General features: G+C 40.6%; 1 protein-coding gene across 2 annotated transcripts in view; it reads left to right on the top strand.

Moving 5' to 3' along the window:
• Positions 1–4,553: 4,553 nt before the first annotated feature.
• Positions 4,554–21,127, top strand: part of LOC140307293 (cGMP-inhibited 3',5'-cyclic phosphodiesterase 3A-like) — a 79,309-nt gene continuing 62,735 nt past the window's right edge. For both annotated transcript variants that reach the window (XM_072386105.1, XM_072386106.1), the window contains exon 1: positions 4,554–6,086. In XM_072386105.1, coding sequence (XP_072242206.1) covers positions 5,172–6,086 — 915 coding nt within the window. In that variant the 5' untranslated portion in view covers positions 4,554–5,171. The remainder of the gene's footprint in view (positions 6,087–21,127) is intronic.

A 21,127-nucleotide genomic window follows, 5' to 3' on the forward strand; every position in this document is an offset into this window, starting at 1 on the left:
TTGAGGCTGTGTCCTCCAAACCTAAAGAGGAGTTGGGTTATCCGGCTTGTTATCGTGAAGCAGTTCAAAAGCCTGCATTTCATACAGTATGTGAGTGCATAAACTCCTATGGATCATCAGAGCCAAGCCTGTTTATACCCGATAAACAGCTTTTAGAGCAACATATGCTCCCGGCCAGGCAACGTCTTTTTCTGGAACAGTCCTGCTGTTACAACAGCAAAGCTTTGTAGTAGAAAAGTCCAGGTGCTGGACCCGGCCTGTCTTCAGTCCAGACCTTTCACCAACTGAAGCCATTTAGCTCATCATAAAACACAACATGAGCTGTCGTGAATACTATGTTAGCTTATGAGATTTCCAAATCCTTGCGTTCTTTTCCTATTTTAATTTTACAAAATGTCCCTATTTTTAATCAGAGTTATAGTACGCACTCCTCAGTTCTTTGACTGCAGACCAGGCTAAAAGACTGGAGTCCAAAACCTTGGTAATAAAAACATACTAGGCCTGAGATTCTCAAAGTACCCAGAGGCTCAGTGAACTCTCTGATCGTGAGCAGAACAATGGCTTTAACTGTGTTTTGGCTTTGCCAGCTTTGCCAGCTTTGCCAGCTTTGCCTGCTTTGCTGCAGTCCAGCTTCTGTGAATGGCTACCTTCACAGATCATTCGACAGAGTGCTGAAAACAGTTTACTGCAGGAAATTTCAGAATGTTTTAGCTGTTTTGATTTTATTTCACAATTTTACGAACATGTAATGATGCTGAATGGTACATAAACCAACATGAAAGTTAGTATCAGTAGAAAATGCAACTGAAAAATCAGGAGTTTAAGTACCCTGTGTTCTAGTTATACAAGGCTAATCCCAATGTTAGGCTGCAAGGTGAGGTGGTGATTTGCGCTGTCACCAGACAGCAAGAGGATTCCAAGTTTGATTCTCGTCTAGGGCCTCTCTATGTGGAGTTTGCATGTTTGGGAGTCCAAAACATACATGTTAGGTTAATTGGTGATTCTAAATTGAGCATATTTGGCTGTTGCTGTAATGGACTGGTAACATGTCAAAGGTGTACTCCTCCTCTTGTCCAGTGACAGTTTGGATAGGATGGAGTCCCCTCATCCTATCCAAACTACTATGTTTTAATATAATAGCATAATACTTTATGCCTCTGTATCATGATTACTCATGTAATGATATGTAAACGTAAGGATGTGTTATGATTAATATGCGGCCTTTTTAATATGTAACTACCACAAATATGATAGAGGTTTCCCCTACAGCTTTATGCACATTTTATGAATACATTTGATTATTTAATGATATTTTCAGAGCTACTTTTTAATTTCATGTCAGCATTGGATCTACAGAGCTATCCTTTATATCAAACACATACACGGCTGCCAAATGACCTTCATGAGCACATGGTTTTGTTAAAAAACTGATGCGTCTAACCAGTTAAATGCATTTTCAGGGGAAAATCAAAACCAAAACAGCAATGGTTTGTGTAGATTGTATGTCTGCATTAGCCCTCAAAAATGTATCTATTAAACCCCAGTATGTATGTTTGCAATAGTTTGCATATGGTTATACCATATATGGACCCGTGTCTTGGTGTGACGTTTCATCACACGTCTTTGAGATACAGTGTGTTGCAGTCTGGCATGTCTGGAGAGTCACCAGTCAAGCCTGGTCGATAATGAACTGCAGTTTCTGCATTTTTACCTGTACCAAAGAAGAACTGCTGTAGGCAGTGACAAAATTGATTTAGTTTTGTTATACCCAGGTATTTTATATTGGCAATATTATATTGTCAATTCTAGTTGTTTACGTCCTGTAACATCTTTACTGTGCATGCACCCCTGGACTGGAATTGGTGAGAACAGCTTAGTAGGTTTTGATGTAACTCATGATGCACTCAGAAGTTCCTCGCGTTTGCATTTGTCTGTAAAATGAAACAGCACAGACAAATTCCAGTTTGTCTGTTGATTCCTCGGATGCCCTGCCTAGAAGGCCGGTGCTCTGCAAGCTTTCATTCAGCTGTGTGTGCACAGACACGTGCATGTCTGTGTACATGATGGCGGAGGCATTTGTATGTGTGTGTAGGTGTGTGCAGAGATGGGTGTCCGTCCACAGCACCTCAGTGGAAACTTGGGAATGGGCCAGCTGCTGCCCATGAGGGCTGGTAAACACTGTGATGGATCTCCTTCTCTGCACTTGAGTGCCAAACATAATGTAAACGTGTTTCCATCACTCCATTCAGTTGCCCACGCTTCTTTTTCTCCTCTGTTCCTCACACTTTTAACTCTGTCATGCTGCATTTGATTAATGATATGTTCTTTAAAAATCCTAAGATTTAATGGCTTACTACTGTCTTTGCATCCTGTCACGCTTTCCCCTAAGGTGCTGTTGTTGTATAGTAATATTCAAGATCATTGAAAGTTATTGACAATGCCGAATGCATAAAGTGTACATCAGAGAGAATGCTGAGAATGGAGGCTTGAGGATTAAGTTGTTAAATAGAAAACAACTCTGTTAGAATCGAGCCTTTAGACAGAGTATACATTTAATCTGTCAGCAGCTGCCCCAGAGACCAGCACAGGTCTGTCTGAGGTCACATCTCACAACTGTCCCCCATGCAACATCAAAACCAGATGCCTGATGAATTGCTCCTCATAAAAGATTCCTGTTTCACAATGGACCATGGCATTGCCTAATAGGGAAAGACAGTTACGTGTGCATTCCCCAGTAGTTAAAATTCCTATGGGTAATTCAGAATGGCCTCTTAACCTGTTTGCAGAAAGAAAGAAAATTTCACAATGAGCTTGTCCTAAGATGCTGGAGGATATAACTAAGGATGATAGAGATTCATCTTAATCTGCCACAAACCATGTCAGCACCAGATTGTGATGCTCCACAGTCTCCGTATTTGGCCAGTGACAGTTTGCTAGAAAGCATGGCCAGCTGTGGGCAATTCGCTGTTGATAACACAGTAACTTGAGTTTAATTTTTCAGCCTATAATATAGTCACATTCACTTTATATGTCCAAACAACACATGGAGACTTAGACTTAGCCCCTCACTTAGTTTCTTCATTCCAAGTGGACCAACATAGTCACAACATGAGCGCTACGGCTTTCTGCCTTACTTCAACTCCTTTCTCTGTTTTGCTTTTATCTTCATTTCGTGAAGAGGGAATGTTTTTGTTCCTGTCATCCACTAAATAAAACATGTAGATAAAGCAACATTGTTCAGAATCTCCCGGAGAAAAGTTACCTCTTGGCTCTGATAAGGTGAAAGAAAAATGTTTGTGACAAAAATCAGGTTGCACTTGGAGCCAACAGTTGTCCTTTGTGTTACACTGCACCGGGAGTGCTGTCAGGCACTCGGTAAACATGTGCTGAGAGGTGATGGACAGGAGCTGGCCTCCTCCTGCTCCAATCATTCCCTGTTACCACTTCCTCTCCTCCCCTGCCTCTCACTAATCACAGCTGACAAGGGATCCGCAGTGTCTTGTATAGAGTCATGCTGACCTGTGCCAGTTCAGGGGAAGGAGTACGGGTAGACAGTAGAGTGAGGAGGGAAAAAGAAAAGATGTATAAAGCGTTAAAAGTCTAAGCACATCGCCCCAGCACTGAAAAACAACACTGTCTTTGCTTAGATGCAGTCAAAAAGATTAGATATTGAAATGCTTCAGGTTCAAACCTGATAAAATTGTGTGTATGTGTGCAAACAGGCTTCTTTTTTGCAAGATTGAAATTACAGGGGCTTGCTTCGCTAAAAAATTTCTGATTGGACATGGTGCATATATCCACTTTATTTGAGAGGATGTAATCCAAAGCGGGTATTACATGGACATCTGGGAGGACACCCATTTGCTTCTTATATGAATGCTAATGCATCCAGAAAATCTGCTGTGCTGAAACATTGATGCAAACTTCCCACTGTGGCGTTACCCATCATGAATGATACTTAAAGTGGGATGATGGGATGAATATTTCAATGACCTGGTGGAATGGGGATCTTAGGGGTCAAGCTTGGGGGGCGACAGCAGAACTATTCTGGGAATTTCCACTGCAAGGCAGTTTGCATGTAGAGCTGTCACTTCTTTCGTCAGCATCCACACACTTCTCCACAGTTAAAAATTAATTCATGTCAAGGTTGTTTGAAAGCTCGCCTTGTTAACCTTTAAAAGACCCTACAACCAGAACACAAATCAAATTCTACCCACTTAAATGTAATGGCCTAAAATGTTTGCTCCATGTTAGGCTGTGTTTATTCCACTAAGAGAGAATCGGTCGGTGAAAAAATAGGTCAAACCATTTTCACAAGCAGATTATCTGCTCTTGAATCACAGAAACATAAAAATAAACATTCATTTACATATTTTAAATATTGAGCTTTCAAAAACAAGGTATTCGTTTTAATAAAGAATAGAAAAAACTCATGCTCAATCAGATTCCGTGAGGACTACGCCTGCTGAACTAGTTTAGGGGGGTTTGGGGGTTTCGCTGCTGCTCCCTGTGAGGAGTAGGAACTTGGGGGTGTGAATTAGCAGGGACTCACGGCTGGTTGGACGAGCTGGTGACACACTCTGGATTTTCCCGTGAAAAACGCCGAGCAACAACCTGGCGGACACTCACTCCAACAGCCTAAATCCTATTGCTGCTTTTATCCTCGGAAGCAGCGAAAGACTGTGTCATTTCAGGAGGAACCGGGAAGTAGACAGTCAGATTGTTTATGGCTGAATAGTCACGGAGCGAGTCTGATGTTTTGCAAAGACTGCTGTTGCACGGACGGGGCCGTTGTGGAACCACAAGGCAAAGAGAATGACAGAAGTCGTCAGAAAAGGCGAGCTACAAAGGAGGGAAAAGCGGAGCGTGTGTCCACAGAGAAGCAGTGCTCTAGATCTGTAATGCTTCATACTTATTCTGTCATCCAGGCTCATTTTTATGCAGTTTGGGGCTGCGGTTCCTCATCCCGCACCTGGAAAACAAAGAGAATGCATTCCCTGGCAGTACATCTCCATGCGTAAATGGAGAGGGATATGTGCGTATTTGCTCTACTTATTCACTATGCGTACAATAAATGGTGTTTCCATTGTCACTAACTCCTGTCCTGTCCCATGACCACACTGGTATAGATGTTTTATAGACTTCCTCATACTTCATATCTGCCATGAGTGATGGCGATGCCTGCAGAGGCTTACAGCACCGGTGCGCAGAGCAACAATTATGAGAAAAGCTTCAGCGCACCGGAACGCAATGGTTATGTGAAAACATGTGTCATCCCTGTGTGCCGTGATCGAGACTATGAGACATGGGTGTGGGTCATGTGCGCGAAAATATGGAGTTCCCAGAGACTCCGGAGTGCGGTGTGCGTGGGGTCGCTCTCTGTTTTTCTCGCCTTGCTGGTCAAATGTGCAGACTGGAAAGCTGAAGACAGCAGCAGCGCCGACAGCGCAATCTCGCAGTCATCGTCTCTCCTTCACTTTGTTTCAGCCTGCGCGGCGGAGCTGGTGCAAACTTGCTGGAGTGTGGTTTCGCCATTGTTCACACTCGTATGTGCCTTCTTTTGGGTCGGAGTGTACTTAATCCGCTGTGGGGTACTAATCCAGACCGCCCTCTCCATTCTGACCTTGTGCCACTTGGGCGAAGTAGCAGCGTGGTCTCTCCTCGACGGGACAGATGAGCAGCTGTTTTCATTCACGACAGCGGCCGTGGTCGTGCTCGTCTGCGTGGCCACGGGCGCACTCATGGTAGCGCGGCTGAATCAGGGCATATCGGTGGTCGTTTTCATCAGCATTGTCAGGACTGTCTCGCTCCTCTCGCTGCACAAAGTACGGGCCACTTGGAGACCGTACGTAGCGTACCTGGTTGGAGTGCTGGGCATCCTGCTGGCGAGGTATGCTGACAAGCTTCTTCCCAGCCAAGGGAGACACAAGGAGGGCTGCACCCCAGTGACTGGAGCCAGGGAAGAGATCACTGTATTTAAAAGGCGCAGGAGGTCCAGTTCTGTGATAGCCTCAGACATGGCACACAGTCAGTCCAACAGCAAGTCACATCGTCGAACCTCTCTACCATGCATCCAGAGAGACCAGGTAAGAAGTTTCTGTCCCATTCAGATGTTCCATTTCTGCTTTGTTTTCTTTCTCTCCTGACGAATTTTGGGACTGTGGCGGTGGAAGAAGCAGCGCAATGGCAATGAAAAAAGACTGCCTGTAATTATCAGTGTTATTTCCTAATTTTATTTCCGCTTTATCATTTTATTCTTGTTGACCTTGGGCAAGTCATACGTGGATTTGTGGATCCTACATTTTAAAACATTTTCACTTATGTCAGAGCACAACGTTACCTATACTCGTGATGATCATGGTATCACAATAGTAATAATAGAAATAAATAATTAAATATAATAATAATAATAATAATAATAATAATAATAATAATAATAATAATAATAATAATAATAATAATAATGGACAGTGATTAAAATCACTGCTACATCGATTTTACATTTTACAATGTAGTATAGATATTGCAGGTTGTTTAGCTGAACTTTTATCCTTTATTTACTCTGATCAACATAAACCATTTTTTCTTGGTACACTGTTCAGTCCCTTTCAAACATTTTCCAACTAAATATGTTTATGAATTTATTTACACGTTCTTTTAATTATCAAAGTAGTATTGATTATCATTCTATCCTCTATTATACTTTGCCTCCACAGTTACACTTTTCAGATAACATCTAATCAAACTGAGCTTTTAAGTAAAAACTAAAGAAATATCTTCTAAGAATAAGACACAGTGTGCTGATTTGTTTTCCAAATAAAAGGTTTTCTGCTTCACACCAAGGTGTTGGAAACCACTGGAAACCACAGATAGGCCTGCAGCACAGTTTAAAGTCAATCTCTCTTTTATCATTTTTAAATGAAGTACCCAGTTTAGCATTTTGTTGCTAATGGGATGCTATTTTTGAAACTGTGCTTTCAAGTGCTGATGACAAAGCAGAGCTGAGAATATAATGTCAGTGATTCATTTCATTCCTAATTATTTAAGTCAGACATTTTCCCTCTCTCTCTGGATCTCGCTGTGTCTCTGTTTTTGACTTAAATGCCAATAGCTTCACATCACTTATCAGGGCTTGCTGTCCTTAAATACCTGGAATGACTGTCTTTCAAGCCTCTTCTGATACTGAGACACATGCATACCTGGGTTACAAGGAAATGTCGAGGGGGGTTTGACTCGAACAAACTCTTAACAATTCCAAATCGTTGAGCATGCTGAGCATGTGAATTGGAAACAGACTTTTGGAGTGATCAAAGCTCCTGTTGTGACCTGAAAGTGTTGTTGAGTCAGGAGATGAGAGGCTGCGCTGTCGGCTTAGCCACTTGAAAGATGCCCTCAGCTCTCAGGGCTAGTTAGCGTAGTAGTATGCTTGTTTGTTTTGCTTTGTGGGCACACACACAGATACACATATATGATAAACCGGATATGAAAAAGAAAAACACTTGTACACGTTTTCTTCCTAATTTAGTTTTGATGTTGCAGTGACAGACTGCTGTGTCTTTGTTTGGCTAGTAAGAAAATGGCTGGCAACATATGCATGAATGGTTGTTTATTTTACCCAAGAGGAACTCAGCTAATGATGGAAACAGTCTTACACAATGCTTACAGTATTAATCTTACAGTGTATATTGTTCATAATAACTTTTTATTGTCATATCGAGAATAGTCCTTTGCTTATCATGTATCGTGTGTTTATAATCTGTTGAAAATAAAAGGCACACGAAACAGATGTGAAAATTTAGCAAACAGCATTAAATCTTATTTTTCCACTTAACACAGAGGCAGTAAGAGGTATATTAGACCTTAGACATTAGACTACAGAAAAAAACAGGATGGGTTCCTCTACATTTGGTTTCAAACTCCATTACTTTAAGAGAATCAAAATAAAGTAATAAAGTAATAAAGTAATGAAAGTAGTCCTAGGATTAGTTGTAAACAACTCTCAGTGTTTAAGTCTTTTCTCAGTTATGTCTCAATTAAAACTGAGCGGGATGGAGCTACCAGCCAAGCAAAGTCGAAAATGTCATGCAACAATTCAGACTTTTCCACCAGCTGTGACTCTCTTCGCCTTGGCCAGGCTGGATACCTCTGCTGAAAGATGATCTCAATTGCAGCTTTTTGTTGTGGGACATAAAGACAGCAGTGCTCAGACTGTACAGTGTATAAAACTTAGGAATATATTGAAGTTTCCATGACAAAACCTGAGTGATCCACCGTGCTTTCGAACGTCTGACGGCACTGCTGAGCCGTTGACCCCTCATGGCCTTCCTGTAATTGAGACACACATGGTGTACATATGCCGTCTTGATGGTGTCTTGTCTGTGTGGTCTGTAACGTGTAAACAAGCCCATGCTGATCCACACTAGTCATCACCTCACTCACACTGGGCTCTGGCCTCCCTAAGGGGCGGTCAGACACGCTTTTGGGGCACCACAGCGCAGCCACCACATGGTGATGAGAACAGGAGAGGTGTATGCTGGCAAAATGTGCTTAACCGACTGCTTAGACAAAAAAAAAAAACTCATTAGATTTACTGCCCAGCTGAGAAAAGTTACAATTTTCCAGAAGCTCCTTGGTTAGATGAACTAAAGTGGGTTCATTCATTTGCTAAGTTCATTGAAGTAATGATGTTTTAAAAAAGAAGCGAAGCGAGGAGCACTCCTGCACTTTATTAACCCAATGTCAACAACACTGCTTTGCATCTGAATTGTTTGAAGAATAATGTGCCAAACATCTGATACTTTGTTTTTTCCAGGAAGCTTCTCCCATAGACCTAAGAGTCTTATCAAAAAAGTCCTTTGCATTTGTAGTTACTGTGTAGAAACAGTTCACTCAGAAATAAATCCAGCAAAATAAAGAGGTATCCCTCTGTCTCCTCATCCTCCCGTGCCTTAAAGTAACACTGTTGCCCTCCGCTGCTCTGCCAAAGCCACACTCCAAGGCCGTGCTTAAATCTTCAAGCTGTAGACTTAATAAACAGTCATTTTCCTTCCTTTTGATTACAGTTCTGCTGCCTGCATCCATCAGCTCTCTAAATAGGTGCGCTTTGTAAAGCTGGGGTCATCCTCCCCATCAAGAAAGTCATTATCAGCTGATCTGATAGCGATTAGCGGGGGCCACTTTGAGTTAGTTTTTCTATTTGGTTTAATACAAAATGACAGTCTTCTGTGATCCAGCTGGGGATATTGAACTGGAGAACGAGCCGTGGAATTGTGGTGTGGATCGCTTTTCGCAGCATGACACGAAATCTGAATCTCTCCTGCTGCAGACATCAGCACTGTCACAGACCTATCTCCGCTGACAAGCAGAGGAAAGTAGTCTGCTGTGTTTCAAGCACAGCGAGTGTTATGAACCAAAACTACTTGAGTGGCAAAAGCTGCAGCATAACTGAATAAGCAGGGAGTGAGCTGTTCCTCAGACTATTCAATTTATGAAGCAATGGACGCCACTCCCTTTATTCAGAGGAACTCCACCCCTTTCCACAGCACTCTGTTCTCTGTCCTCCCACTGACACCAACACAAATATTATCCCAACCAGAGGAGGAAATTCTTTCTTAACTTGGATGATAAAGATATTCTTGAAATCTATTCTAATGACTTCCTGTGGAATGGGACCCAAACACAATTACTGTTACTGTTGTAAATGCTTCCTCTTACTCTATTTTTGCTGCACCATCCATAATTGAATTGTGTTTGGGATGGAGGAGGTTGTTGATAGCCCGTAGGGCAGTGATTTACCACAGCACACTCTCATTCCGAATTGCTTGTTTGTATTCTAAACACATAGCCTCATGGGATATGATGTTTTCTTACTTTTCTGACTGGACGTGTATCCGGGTTAGAAACGGTCCCACTGAAAGCCTCCCTGCATACTTGGAAAGGAAGCAGATATCAGTATGGGGTTGTGGGACTTATGATTGGGTGATCAGCTTCACACTGGCAATCCCCATTCAGTCCCAGTGCATTAGCTGTGCTATATGTGTGTGTGTGTGTGTGTGTGAGGAGGAGGAGGAAAGCGGTGGAGAAATTGGGGTAGAGATGAAAGTAGGTCATTTGAGGTTTTGTTTAGTAGCCAGGCAAAACAGCAGGTTTACTCTAACACCCCCCCCACCCCCCGGAAAGTCTTGCTATGACTGATACAGCTTTGCAAATTTTAACAAGTTTGTACTTTCGATTTTTTTTGCATCTGCCATGTAGGCACCATCAGACTTTTTTGTAACAGGCACCAGGCATTTTTAGGATAATCTGTGATGATTATAGCCTTGATCTTTTCATAATTTTAACAATGATTTTAATTATATTAGGCTAGCATTGAAGTGAATCCTGAAGTGGAATCCATCAAACCATGAGACATTGTACATCTGTCCAAGTTGACCTAAATGTGATGAATGTTTGGGCAGTTTGTGTAATAATATTACCATTTATCTTTCTTATTATCTTGTTTGTCATCCAAAAGGTAAACTTATTTGGGTTAAGTTGTAAGAAACAGTGGGTTAGATTTTGGGACATACAGTGGTGAACCTAAGAATAGATAGCAACCAGCTGAATACCCGCACCTCACACTCCTCTTTCAAGCATGTCTGAGATACAACAGTGATCGCTAAAAATATGAAAAATGTCCCAAGTATGTCAGGCTGCAACATACGTTATGATCATCGAACTACGACCACATCCAACCCTGATCAAGTCAAGCAGTGCCCACAACCAATTTAACTGATTAGTAGGGGGTTGGGGTAAGAAACAGGTCCAACTCCACCTTCATGGAAGTCGTAGTGAGATGTCGCTGTTTAGTTTGTCCACTCTTAGTTTCTGTAGAAATTAAGCCATGTTATACGGATGGACTCTGCAACAGAGGGAGTTTGTAGATATAAACTGCTCACTTGAAGGTGATGAAAACCTTATGGTTTCCGTTGCCTTTTTTGTTCATATATAGAGGATGTGGATGAAATAAAAAAGGTGAATGCAACAGTGAAAATTGAAAAAAACTTTTTACTTATGCACAAAAAAAAAAAAAAAAATGGAAAAGCTTCCTTTAGGTGGTTTTTGCCTATTTCAAAGAAGACTCCATATGCACTATGGAGACTGGAAAATGGAAAAATTCGGCATCTGACCTGGTAAAGACTGAAATGATGTTACTCACCAGCTGTTCTTGGTCTGAGCTGACAAACAAAACACTCACATGACTCTAAGTTTGATTCTTGAAATCATGAATCTTGCTTCTTGAATCTTGAAATCAAGAAAAATAAATCCAGTTGCCCTTATTCAAGGATTACCATGTCCTGGATGACTGAGAATCTACGCCAACAATCTCACATGACTGAACAGCAGCTTCCCAGATATTATATAATATTCGTAAAATCCATTTTAAATGACTGAATTGAAGAATTTGCTTCACTTTATTACTAAATGGAAACCCAACCAATAATTCTTTATCTTTTTTTTACATGATTCTACACTAGTGGTAACACAAGTTATATGATTGAAAACAGTTAAAAATTTCAATAAAGGTTTTTATCAGTATTTTTGATAAGAGTTATTTGACACACCTAAAGGTCTATCTCTCTCATGTCTACATGGTGAACATGAAACTACAGTCAGCAGATGAGTTAATCTTAATATTAAATCTGTAGTCAGAAAGCCTGCCTTCTGTAAAGTTCAATTCAGTGTGGTAATGAGATTTAGAGGTGGTGGGCTTTTCTTTTCTTTTTTTTTTACCGCTTGAAAGAGCCCAGCTAGGTGCTTCGTGTTACTTTCAGCCTTTACACCAAAGCGAACTTGCTCTTTGCTGTTCTTCACTTATGTATGATCACAATCCTTTAAAACCTGTATTTGAACATCTAATTTCTCCATCGGAATTCTTTGTCGTCTTGTTAAAGTGTTCCTAAATCCCTGCATCCAACTGGCTGTGAAGAAAGCAGTTTTTATCTGCAGCAATGACGGCCAAAACTACAAAAATCAGATCTAAGTTCCAATAAAGCAGAATTATCCTTTAAGCTCCACATTACACAGCTCCCCCATCTGTGTCCAATTTTTTCATTACCTTCATTTACAGTAACGAGAGTTGCTCATATTCTTTTCTCTGCATCTCTGATCACCGAAGCCAACTGAACCATAGGCCCATGACTAAACTGAATACCCCTCTTCCCTCTCCTCTCTGCCCCTGGCAGCACTACACTCTGCTTCCCTACTGATTACCATGGAAATTGCGGACGTCTGTGTGTGTGTGTGTGTGTGTGTGTGTGTGGTGCAAGCAGTTTGATGGCTGCCAGCTGCTGCAGGCTGAGAGCTTGAATCTGCTCTGAGAAGCATAGAGGGCCTCAAACCACAGAGACAACCTAAAGCAGCTGAAACTGCAAGACGGGCACAAGCCCCCAATACTGACACACATCACGCATATTAACGCCTCAGCTTCCTAATAACTGCCGCACATTTGAGCTGAATGGAACAACCTGAAGTAAATTATGCATTTGGTGTGTGTGTGTGTGTGTCAAAAGCTAGATTACACGCTTTTCTTTTTGCAGCCCTCTGTTCAGTAATTATGTCACTCAAGTTTTCAGAGTTTCTTGAAGAGATAGATGATTTCATTAATGGAAGTGAACAGAATATTTCTGTTTCTGTATGCGGGTGTATACATGTCTATGTGAAGCTTTGGATACACTTGGAAATGTTACTGTGGGTCAACACATTATATACTGTGGGGCTTGATACTGAATACTGCACTGTTTTTGAATTACTACATAGAGTTTTTACGTTGTTGCCATAGTGATACAATTGTTGATCATTAATTTTAAGAAATTAAAATAAGTTTTTTCCTTAGAACCATTTTTCTTCCAACAGTAACAATCAAAGTGATGAAATGCAATGTTTAATTATTCATGGTAATGTTGAGCATTCTGATGGGACTGTTTGATAAGACCTTGGTGTACAAGGCAGAAAATGCTGGAATAGATTAGAACAGTTGGCTGGAAAAAAATATTAGGCAGAATAACACAGAAACTGCACAAGCAAACATGGTTAATTAACTGCATCAATATGGTGCTTTTTGAGTCCCCTTGACCAATCAAAGCAGTTTCACATTACAAGGCACATTTACACATTCAGAGAAATAACCATACAGTACCTCTTAGTCTATACAGTTTATTTTCAGTCTGTACAGGGCTTTTTCTTTAGTATACACACACTCTCACACAACAAACATATTGGAGGAGGCGTGGATGTGTTGCCAAAGGACGCTTCAACATTTGGACGGGGGAAGCTAAGCTTTGAACCCCCAACTTGAACCTGAATGGCAGACGAGGGAGGAGAAAGGCACATGCGGCCATCAACAGCAAATTCCAGCAGAAGAACTGTGTATTTCTGCTCCAAGTGAAGTTTGTGAAATTTTCATTGGGTGCTCTTTTAAGGCTGGTTTGGGTAAAAACTTCAGACGGGGACTTATCTGCTTTTCAGTTAAACTAAGCATCCTGTATCTGAAACACGTCAGGCGTTTTTAACAAACTGTTTCAAATGAGGCAGTCTCGTGCGATTGAATGACAGAACTGCATGTTACACTCCATCCAACCCCACCTCCTGCCTACAAATTAGGATTTTGTGGCCTGTTATAGGAATCACCTGAGAATGATGTTTGCTCCATTGTGGAAACTCTTATATGAGTCATACTTTCTTCTTGCAGCTTGCAGGGGCGGTACATTACAGGACATCATTATGGGTCATATTTAAGGGTATGAACAAAAAGCCTCTATAAACGTTTTGATTGGTCTTGATTGCTCTGTATCAGCTGTGAGGCGATGGAATAAACGAAATAGAGTCTCACATGTTTTATTCTCATAAGTTGTAGAAATATGAAAAAACTGTCTCACATATCCCTTATTTTTACTTTAACCTTTGGAAAGTGGCTAATTACTGAAACTCAGTCATGTTAACGCATTTCCAGGAGCACATTAGCTGGGTTTTCAGTCATTGTTTTGTAAATTTTAACAAAAATGTAAGCAAATCTGTAATGTAATTATAAACTATTACTAAATGCCAAACACTATTTTTTCGAGGCAGGACTGAAAAAGAGGAGGGAAGTTACGTGATGACTAAAAGGAGCAGTCAGACCTCCAACAAAGGGAAACTAATAGTACAATTTAAAACACTTTAATTTGTGTCTTTGACTGGCACAGATATTTCCTGCACAACTTACAATGTTGAAAACAATAAATTTACGTTAACGATATTATCTTGAAGGGGACATATCTCTCTTTCTCCCCAGAAAGCAGGATCTGGACTCACCTGTCTTTCCCAGGTGACAGAGGCTTCCTCCTGCTCTTAGCAGCACAGGAATACTACAGGGGTCTATAATCACAAGAGCAGCCCACTCTGAGGCCAAATAAAAAAAAAACACTGAACAATATCAACTAAAAAAAGAGACATATCGAAACACAAGCAGTCATTTAAGACGTTAACACGCTCTGAATTAGAAATATTCATCATTAAAAACTAGAAATGTATCCTATCGATAAATTCATTTCAGCAACACCAAATCAATGCTTTGGCTCTTTAAAGAATGGGAAGAATATAAGATATGGCAGCACATCATTATGGGGAACTGAAGGCTGTACCTCAGGCTTTCATTTCTATTTACCGTCTGAGGGGCCTTTTCAATCATACAAGGAGCCCTCCTTTGAGACAGTAATCCTTTACATGAAGGGACATTCCTGCGCTTGCTCTACTGCTGAATGAATAGGAATGTGCAGGTTGAGCAGGAGCCTGTGGGCTCATTCACCCAGCCCTCCCCTACCTCTCCCTGCACACAGTGACCTGAGCCAACACCATCCTGGGCTGTCACCAGGTGTGCAGCTGGCCTCTGCCGAATGAATGGACACTCTCACATTGCCCCGGGAAGTGTGTGCTGAAGAGTGTGCGTACATGTTCTTGAGAGGGAGGTGGAAGTTGAAAGAGGGGGGAAAGTGTAGTCATAGACGTAGCTGCAGTGAGTGTAGTTTGTCCCAAACAAATGGAAGAAACAACTGTTAATTTCCCCTCTCACTGTGTGCACATTTGGGACAGCAGTGTCCCAAAAATTGATCTCATGGCCTTTCATCTGCATCTGGGTTCAGAGAGGAAGTTCAACTTCTCCCTCAGGACCAATGTGGCCATTGTATCTGTGTTGGAAACAGGGCAGGCTGCAGTGGCTGCCACGGCTGCCGCTATGATTAATTTAACAAGCGGGAACATTTTGAACATTTTGAACCCCTCTGACTGGAGCTGTCCAATAAATCCAAACATAGTCAGCTATTAATTGATCATATAATTCAAGAGTATGACAAGGGAGGAGGGTTTCGGTGATAGATGGGTGTAGTTAGCATTTATCTATTGCCTGGCTGGTTTAGCGTGGTTTTAGCTGGAAATACTTTTAAAGATATTTTATTCAATTAAATCGTACTTTGAGAATAAGTCATCCCCTAAACATCCAGACCTCTCCATTTAACTACAGGGATTTTGTAACTTCAAAATACCAACATCTGTTCAAGTTCTTTTAACAATTTGTCCAGTTGTTAGTGATAAGTATCTTTCCACAGTTATTCAAGTTCTTTGCCGAACTACAAACTCAAAGAACATTCTTAGTCTTTATGTCTTAATACCTCTATCGTGCTAACATTCAGAGGAGAACAAGGCACTTTTTTTTTACGAAGTTGCAATAGTTTTTAACGCTCTATTTAGAGTTGCTTTGACAGTTAAGATATTATATGAAATAATCAGTTTATAAAACATGACAGTTTAGTGGATTGAAAATTGGATTCATCACGACAAATTGCAAGAAGCAGTTGCATCTTAAACAATAATGTATTTCTAACATGAACTCAGTAGTACTGTGTGATACTGTTAGCTCTTGGGCAGTATTGGAAAAATAAGATGTTTTTTTATATTGTTTCACTTTTAATAATTTCGGGGGGGGGGGGGGATTAAGAGAACGAGCCAGGACTTGAACCTGTGCCTCTGTACATTGGTTGCGAGCTCAACCAGTTGAACTACTTGGTGCCCCTATTTTTTAATTTCTTGAAGTGGAAAAAAAAAAATGTAAACAGACATTAACAATGAGTTTGTGCCAGAATGAAATAAAAAGAATAGCTTAGGTCATAGTAGATTTCAGGCTGAGGTTACTTTATATGTTTTATAGCCTTCCTCTTCTTTGCAGGCATCAGTCACCTTTAATTTCAGGCCCTCGGTCAGCTGCTTGAGTGAGCTTGTGGCTTGAAGTGTCACTGCAAGGTTTAAGGAAAGGGAGAATTTTGCTGCTCCGGAAAAAATCTTCTGCTGATGATTCCCAAAGTCAAATCTTCCCCTGCTGAAGAAGTCCTAAAGTAACAGTTCAGTGCCATCAAGTCAGTGGATTTAGAAGTAAAATGATGCTTAAACGTTTGACAGTCATTATTGAAGTTTCTCCTCTTTTTGAAGTTAATTAAATGTAGTTTATGATCATTTGTATTGAAACTTAGGTGAGGTAAGGTAACTTATACTTTGAAAAATCTAAGTACTTATGGCAGGCTCATTTCTTTTCATCAAACCTCATGTTCAGAAAAGATGAAAGTTTTAATTTCAGCCTTTATCTTGTTTGCCGTGTCTTCACTGACCACTTGCATTTAGAACATGAATATGAATTTGACATTTAATGCCGACAGCAGTCAAGAAAAGTTTCGAGAGAGTCAAAGAAAGTAGAATATGAAAGTAACACAGTGTGGAAAGATTGATCGGCGACAGGTAAGGGTGTCACATTTGGGTATGAAAGGAGCAACCAAAAGTTCAGTATTTCAAAAACAAGGATGAGTCATGGCTCACCATTTTGTGCTAAAACTCTTTTTGAATTATTAATCAGTTCAAAAAGATATTTCTCAATGCAAAATTGCAAATAAGTTAAGTCTTTAGTCTTAACAACTACATATTGGGAAAAATATTCATGGTAATCTCAGTAAAAACTAAGGACGGAAACCACTGTTGGATGCATGTAACCTTTATACCCTCAGGCTGAAATGCATGAGAAACCATCAGATCACCTTGATAAACATATTCACATGGTCTCAGTGGTACCTTGGAAAACCATTTTCACTTATTGATAATGAAACCTGAAACTGAAACCTGAAAAATGCCCAAGTATGAAGCCATGTAACAACTCTGCAGAGTAAAACTGTTGATTTCAGTGGGCCTGAGCTCATCTCAGATGGATAGAAAGACAGTGGACTGGTTCTGTGGTCAGATTCCACATTTCAGCTGCTTCTGGGAAGAAAAACAAATTGACATCAGGTCCAATGTGTCAGAGATGAGAAGGACCATCCAAATGTGCTAAAACCAGCATTTGTGATGGTGTTGGGATGCATCTGTGTCTATGGCATGGGTAACTTGGAAAGATACCATTGATGTAGATTTTGTTGCACATTAGAAAACCTCAACACTTTTAGAAGTGTGGTTTGTACGTTCACTTAGGGGATGTTTATTTGGAAATAATTATTTTATGTTATAAAAGGTTCTGACTCCACTGTCATTATTACCTAGTATCAAAAATGGCTCCAGTAAGGGTCACATCAACCTATTTCCCAAAAAGTTGTAATCCAATGATGTTCAATGATTCGTAACACGAAAACACATTTCAGCTGTTGGAACTGAAAAACGGTCTAAATTTCTGAAAAAAAAAAAGATTAGTTTGAGCTTTATGACAGCAGCACATTTCAGGCGGACAGGAAGAACAAAAAAAAACTGGAAAAGCTCTGTCCAAAAAAACACCTGGTGGAAAATCTGACTTCTAAGTAGGTTACTTAGCAACAGATCAGTAACACGAATGGCTATATAAAGAACATCCCAGAGAGGCTGATTCTTTCACAAAAAAGATTAGGAGGATTTCCCCACTACGTGAAAGAATGTTGGCCAATAGTTAAAGAATTTAATAATAACATTTCTCAAAACGAATTTGTGAAAAACTTATCGATTTTATCATCTAATGTACATAATAGAAATAAACAAAAGTTTCAGAGAATTAGAATTAGAATTAGAAGTCTTTAAAAGAGTTCTTTATATTGATGCGATGTTCATATTGATCTTATCTTATTTGATTTCTACAAAAGTATGTATGCAAATCTTGACATAGAAACTACGGCAGTGAAAAGTATCATCTTTCTCCATAAGATTATACAATGATCAGCCATAACATCATGATCATCGACCTGATATTGAGTAGGTAGGTTCTCCTCATACTGCCAAAGAGCTCTGACCAGTTCTAAAGGATGGTCATACGTTAGTTTCCCGGACTGCGACTTTGGCTTCGGATCCTTTGGACCCTGTGGGTTGTGGAGAGAGATATTTGCGGATTGAACTTGCTTCCCACATATCCCATTAGATTGGCATTGGGGGAGTTTGGAAGATGGGTAAACACCTCAGATTGTGTTGTGTTATTTCAGCCCTTCCTAATCAGTTTTTGCAGGGCCCACAGATGCCCTGCTGGGAGTCTGACTGGTTGACTGGTCTGCAAAATAGTTTTAGGTGCAAGTGTCAAAATAACATCCATGCGAATACCAAGATGCAGATTTTCCCAGTAGAGCATCGCATTGTAACAAAATAACAGCGTTACACTTCTAACCCTTTAGTTGTTTTAATGTTATGGCTGAATGATGTAAGTACAAATAATAAATGTTAAATATTATTTATTATTATTATAAGTACATTTAATTTACCCAGATAAAGACATTTTTTGTCCGCCATATTCAGAGGTACAGCATAAGGGGTATCATGATTAATTTGATTTAGCAAAATAAAATCATTTGAGGCTGAGTGTTAAGCAGTTTGCTCGGCAGGCTGTTGCTCGGTGGCGTGATGCAAGGAAATGTGTTATTGTAACCTCTGCCTGGTGAGCCCTTCCTGTCCCTCCAGCCCGCTGCCTCGCTGGCTCACCATGTCTGTGCTTGCAGCCAACAAGGCTTCTGCTGTTTCCTACTCCTACCTAATGCTATGTTTTGCTCTCCAAATATGTTACAGAAAAAAAAGATCTGTCTGTACATCTGTCTGTCAGTCGGGCTATTTCACCCCTCGTGGTGGTGAGAGTCTTAGAGTTTGGGTCAATGGGTGCTTTTTCAATGTCACTTCCAATTAGTCTGATATTAAACGCGCAATGTATAGCTGTAGTTCTGTGCTTAATTTGCATGATGGTATACAGTGTCTATATGAGTTTGGTTTTAAGGGGCACCGTATATAAATAAGTAGCAGTGTTGGAATACTTGTTATGATGCTTAGTTTAACAGTTTAAAGCCATTTTTGGACCTCTTTGGTCACATTTTTTAAACCGTCCTGCAAACAGAAACTGCAGATGGTCAGTGAAAGGAAATAAGTTATTTTTTATCAATTAAAATTAGCTATAAACACTAGAAAGAATCAGTCAGAAAACTACTGCGCTGGCTGTGATCGTTGTGAGTGTGATACAGTGATGTATGCAGTCACGCACATGTGCTCCAGCAGACTAGCAAGGTAGAAACGGATTGATTTGTTGCTGCTATCCCACTCATTGCCAATATGCAGTAAAAGATGTCAAGACTGACGTGTTCTTGAGTAGGTGACACCCTTTTAGACTAAACAGAAGAGTTTGTAGGGTTTTCTGGCTCAATTCATGTTGGTGGTTGAAAGACAATAATTCAGGCTGCGACAACAAAGACGCCTCACCAATGAGGTGCTTGGTATTAGCTGTGTTTCCACTTTCAAGCAAAGCAAATCTGAAGTAGTCTATTAAAAAGCTGCTTAGAGAAATGTGAATCAAGCAGGTTTCCATTGACTGGTTTGAAGCAAGTAAATTAGGCTGCGTGGTGTTGCCAGAGGGTGGCAGTGTGGACAACGTTGCCAGTGGTTTTATTTCACTAGAAATAATTACCTACCTTGAGGAGAAACAAAAAGACTGCGGTGGACATCTACAAGAGGAAATTGAAAAAAGCTCTTCTTCGGAAATAGCTTTAATCTATGGGAATATCTGGCAAGAGACTGTTTAGTCAAGTGAGTTTATTGTTTGTTGGTTCAGACCGGAAGCAGCTTGTTCGTCATGCTATTTTGATCTTTGGCAGGTTAGATGTGGTTTGCGAAGTGTTTTACAATTACCATTCACCTTTGCTTATTCACGACATCTTCCTCTAAATGTGAATCAAAACAGCAATGGAACCCCAGCTGTTTTTTCAGGAAACTGCAGATGAATTTTCCTCACACAGATATTTGTCTATAAAATGACATACAGCTTCATGCTTTGTGAATATCTATGTTGTAAACAGAGAAGGTGAACATTTGGCCTTATGATATAGTATTCTGACTGTGATAAATAGATGTACTGGATCTTTATTTTTACGTTTGTAAGACTAAGACCACCACACATTTCTTTCTCCACACTCTTTCTCTCCTTAATGTTTTCCATTGAATGCTGTTCCATTCATACTCTCTTTGGTCACCACGTCCCGCTGGGCTGAACAGTTAATGAAGTCCCCATACTTCTTCTCTTGGTCTTTTTCTTTCTCTCTGATCTGTCTTTTGACATTGGAAAGAGTTTTGTGTCAGGTCCTCAGGAGACTATATAGTTGCTTTTATTTCTTTCTCTTCTTGGAGCTGGAGTGACGTCCTGTTTCGTCCTCCGTGTACAATCAACCCTTCAGTTTCTTTTCTCTCTGTCATGGTCAGACCTGCTTCAAAATTAACATTCAATAACTTTGAGAGATTTGGCTGGTGATTCATCAAGACTTCAGAGAGAGCATTTCCATTGTAAGCATGTGGTGGTTTTGGCAAAGCTCCACAAACTGGAGCGGCAGAAGGACTTTTGACGTCATCTGGAAGCGTGACCCACTTCTCAGGAGGAGAGGAGCCTTGGGCTGGCTGAGCAGATGTTGTACAGATGAGGCTGCACGCGCACATACACCCACCAACACCTACTTTGTATGCACACTCTCTGCTCTGCCTTCATTTTCCATAAAAATGCCCACAGAAAATGAATCAATGGCAAAGGACCTTTAGCTGGATCTCATTTGGGTTTGCGGTTGTACACAGGCGTGAACTGATGTGGTTGTCTGCTTGTACG

The sequence above is a fragment of the Leuresthes tenuis genome, unplaced genomic scaffold (assembly GCF_036924035.1).
Source record: "Leuresthes tenuis unplaced genomic scaffold, fLeuTen1.0.hap1 SCAF_5, whole genome shotgun sequence".
Classification (NCBI taxonomy): Eukaryota; Metazoa; Chordata; class Actinopteri; order Atheriniformes; family Atherinopsidae; genus Leuresthes; species Leuresthes tenuis.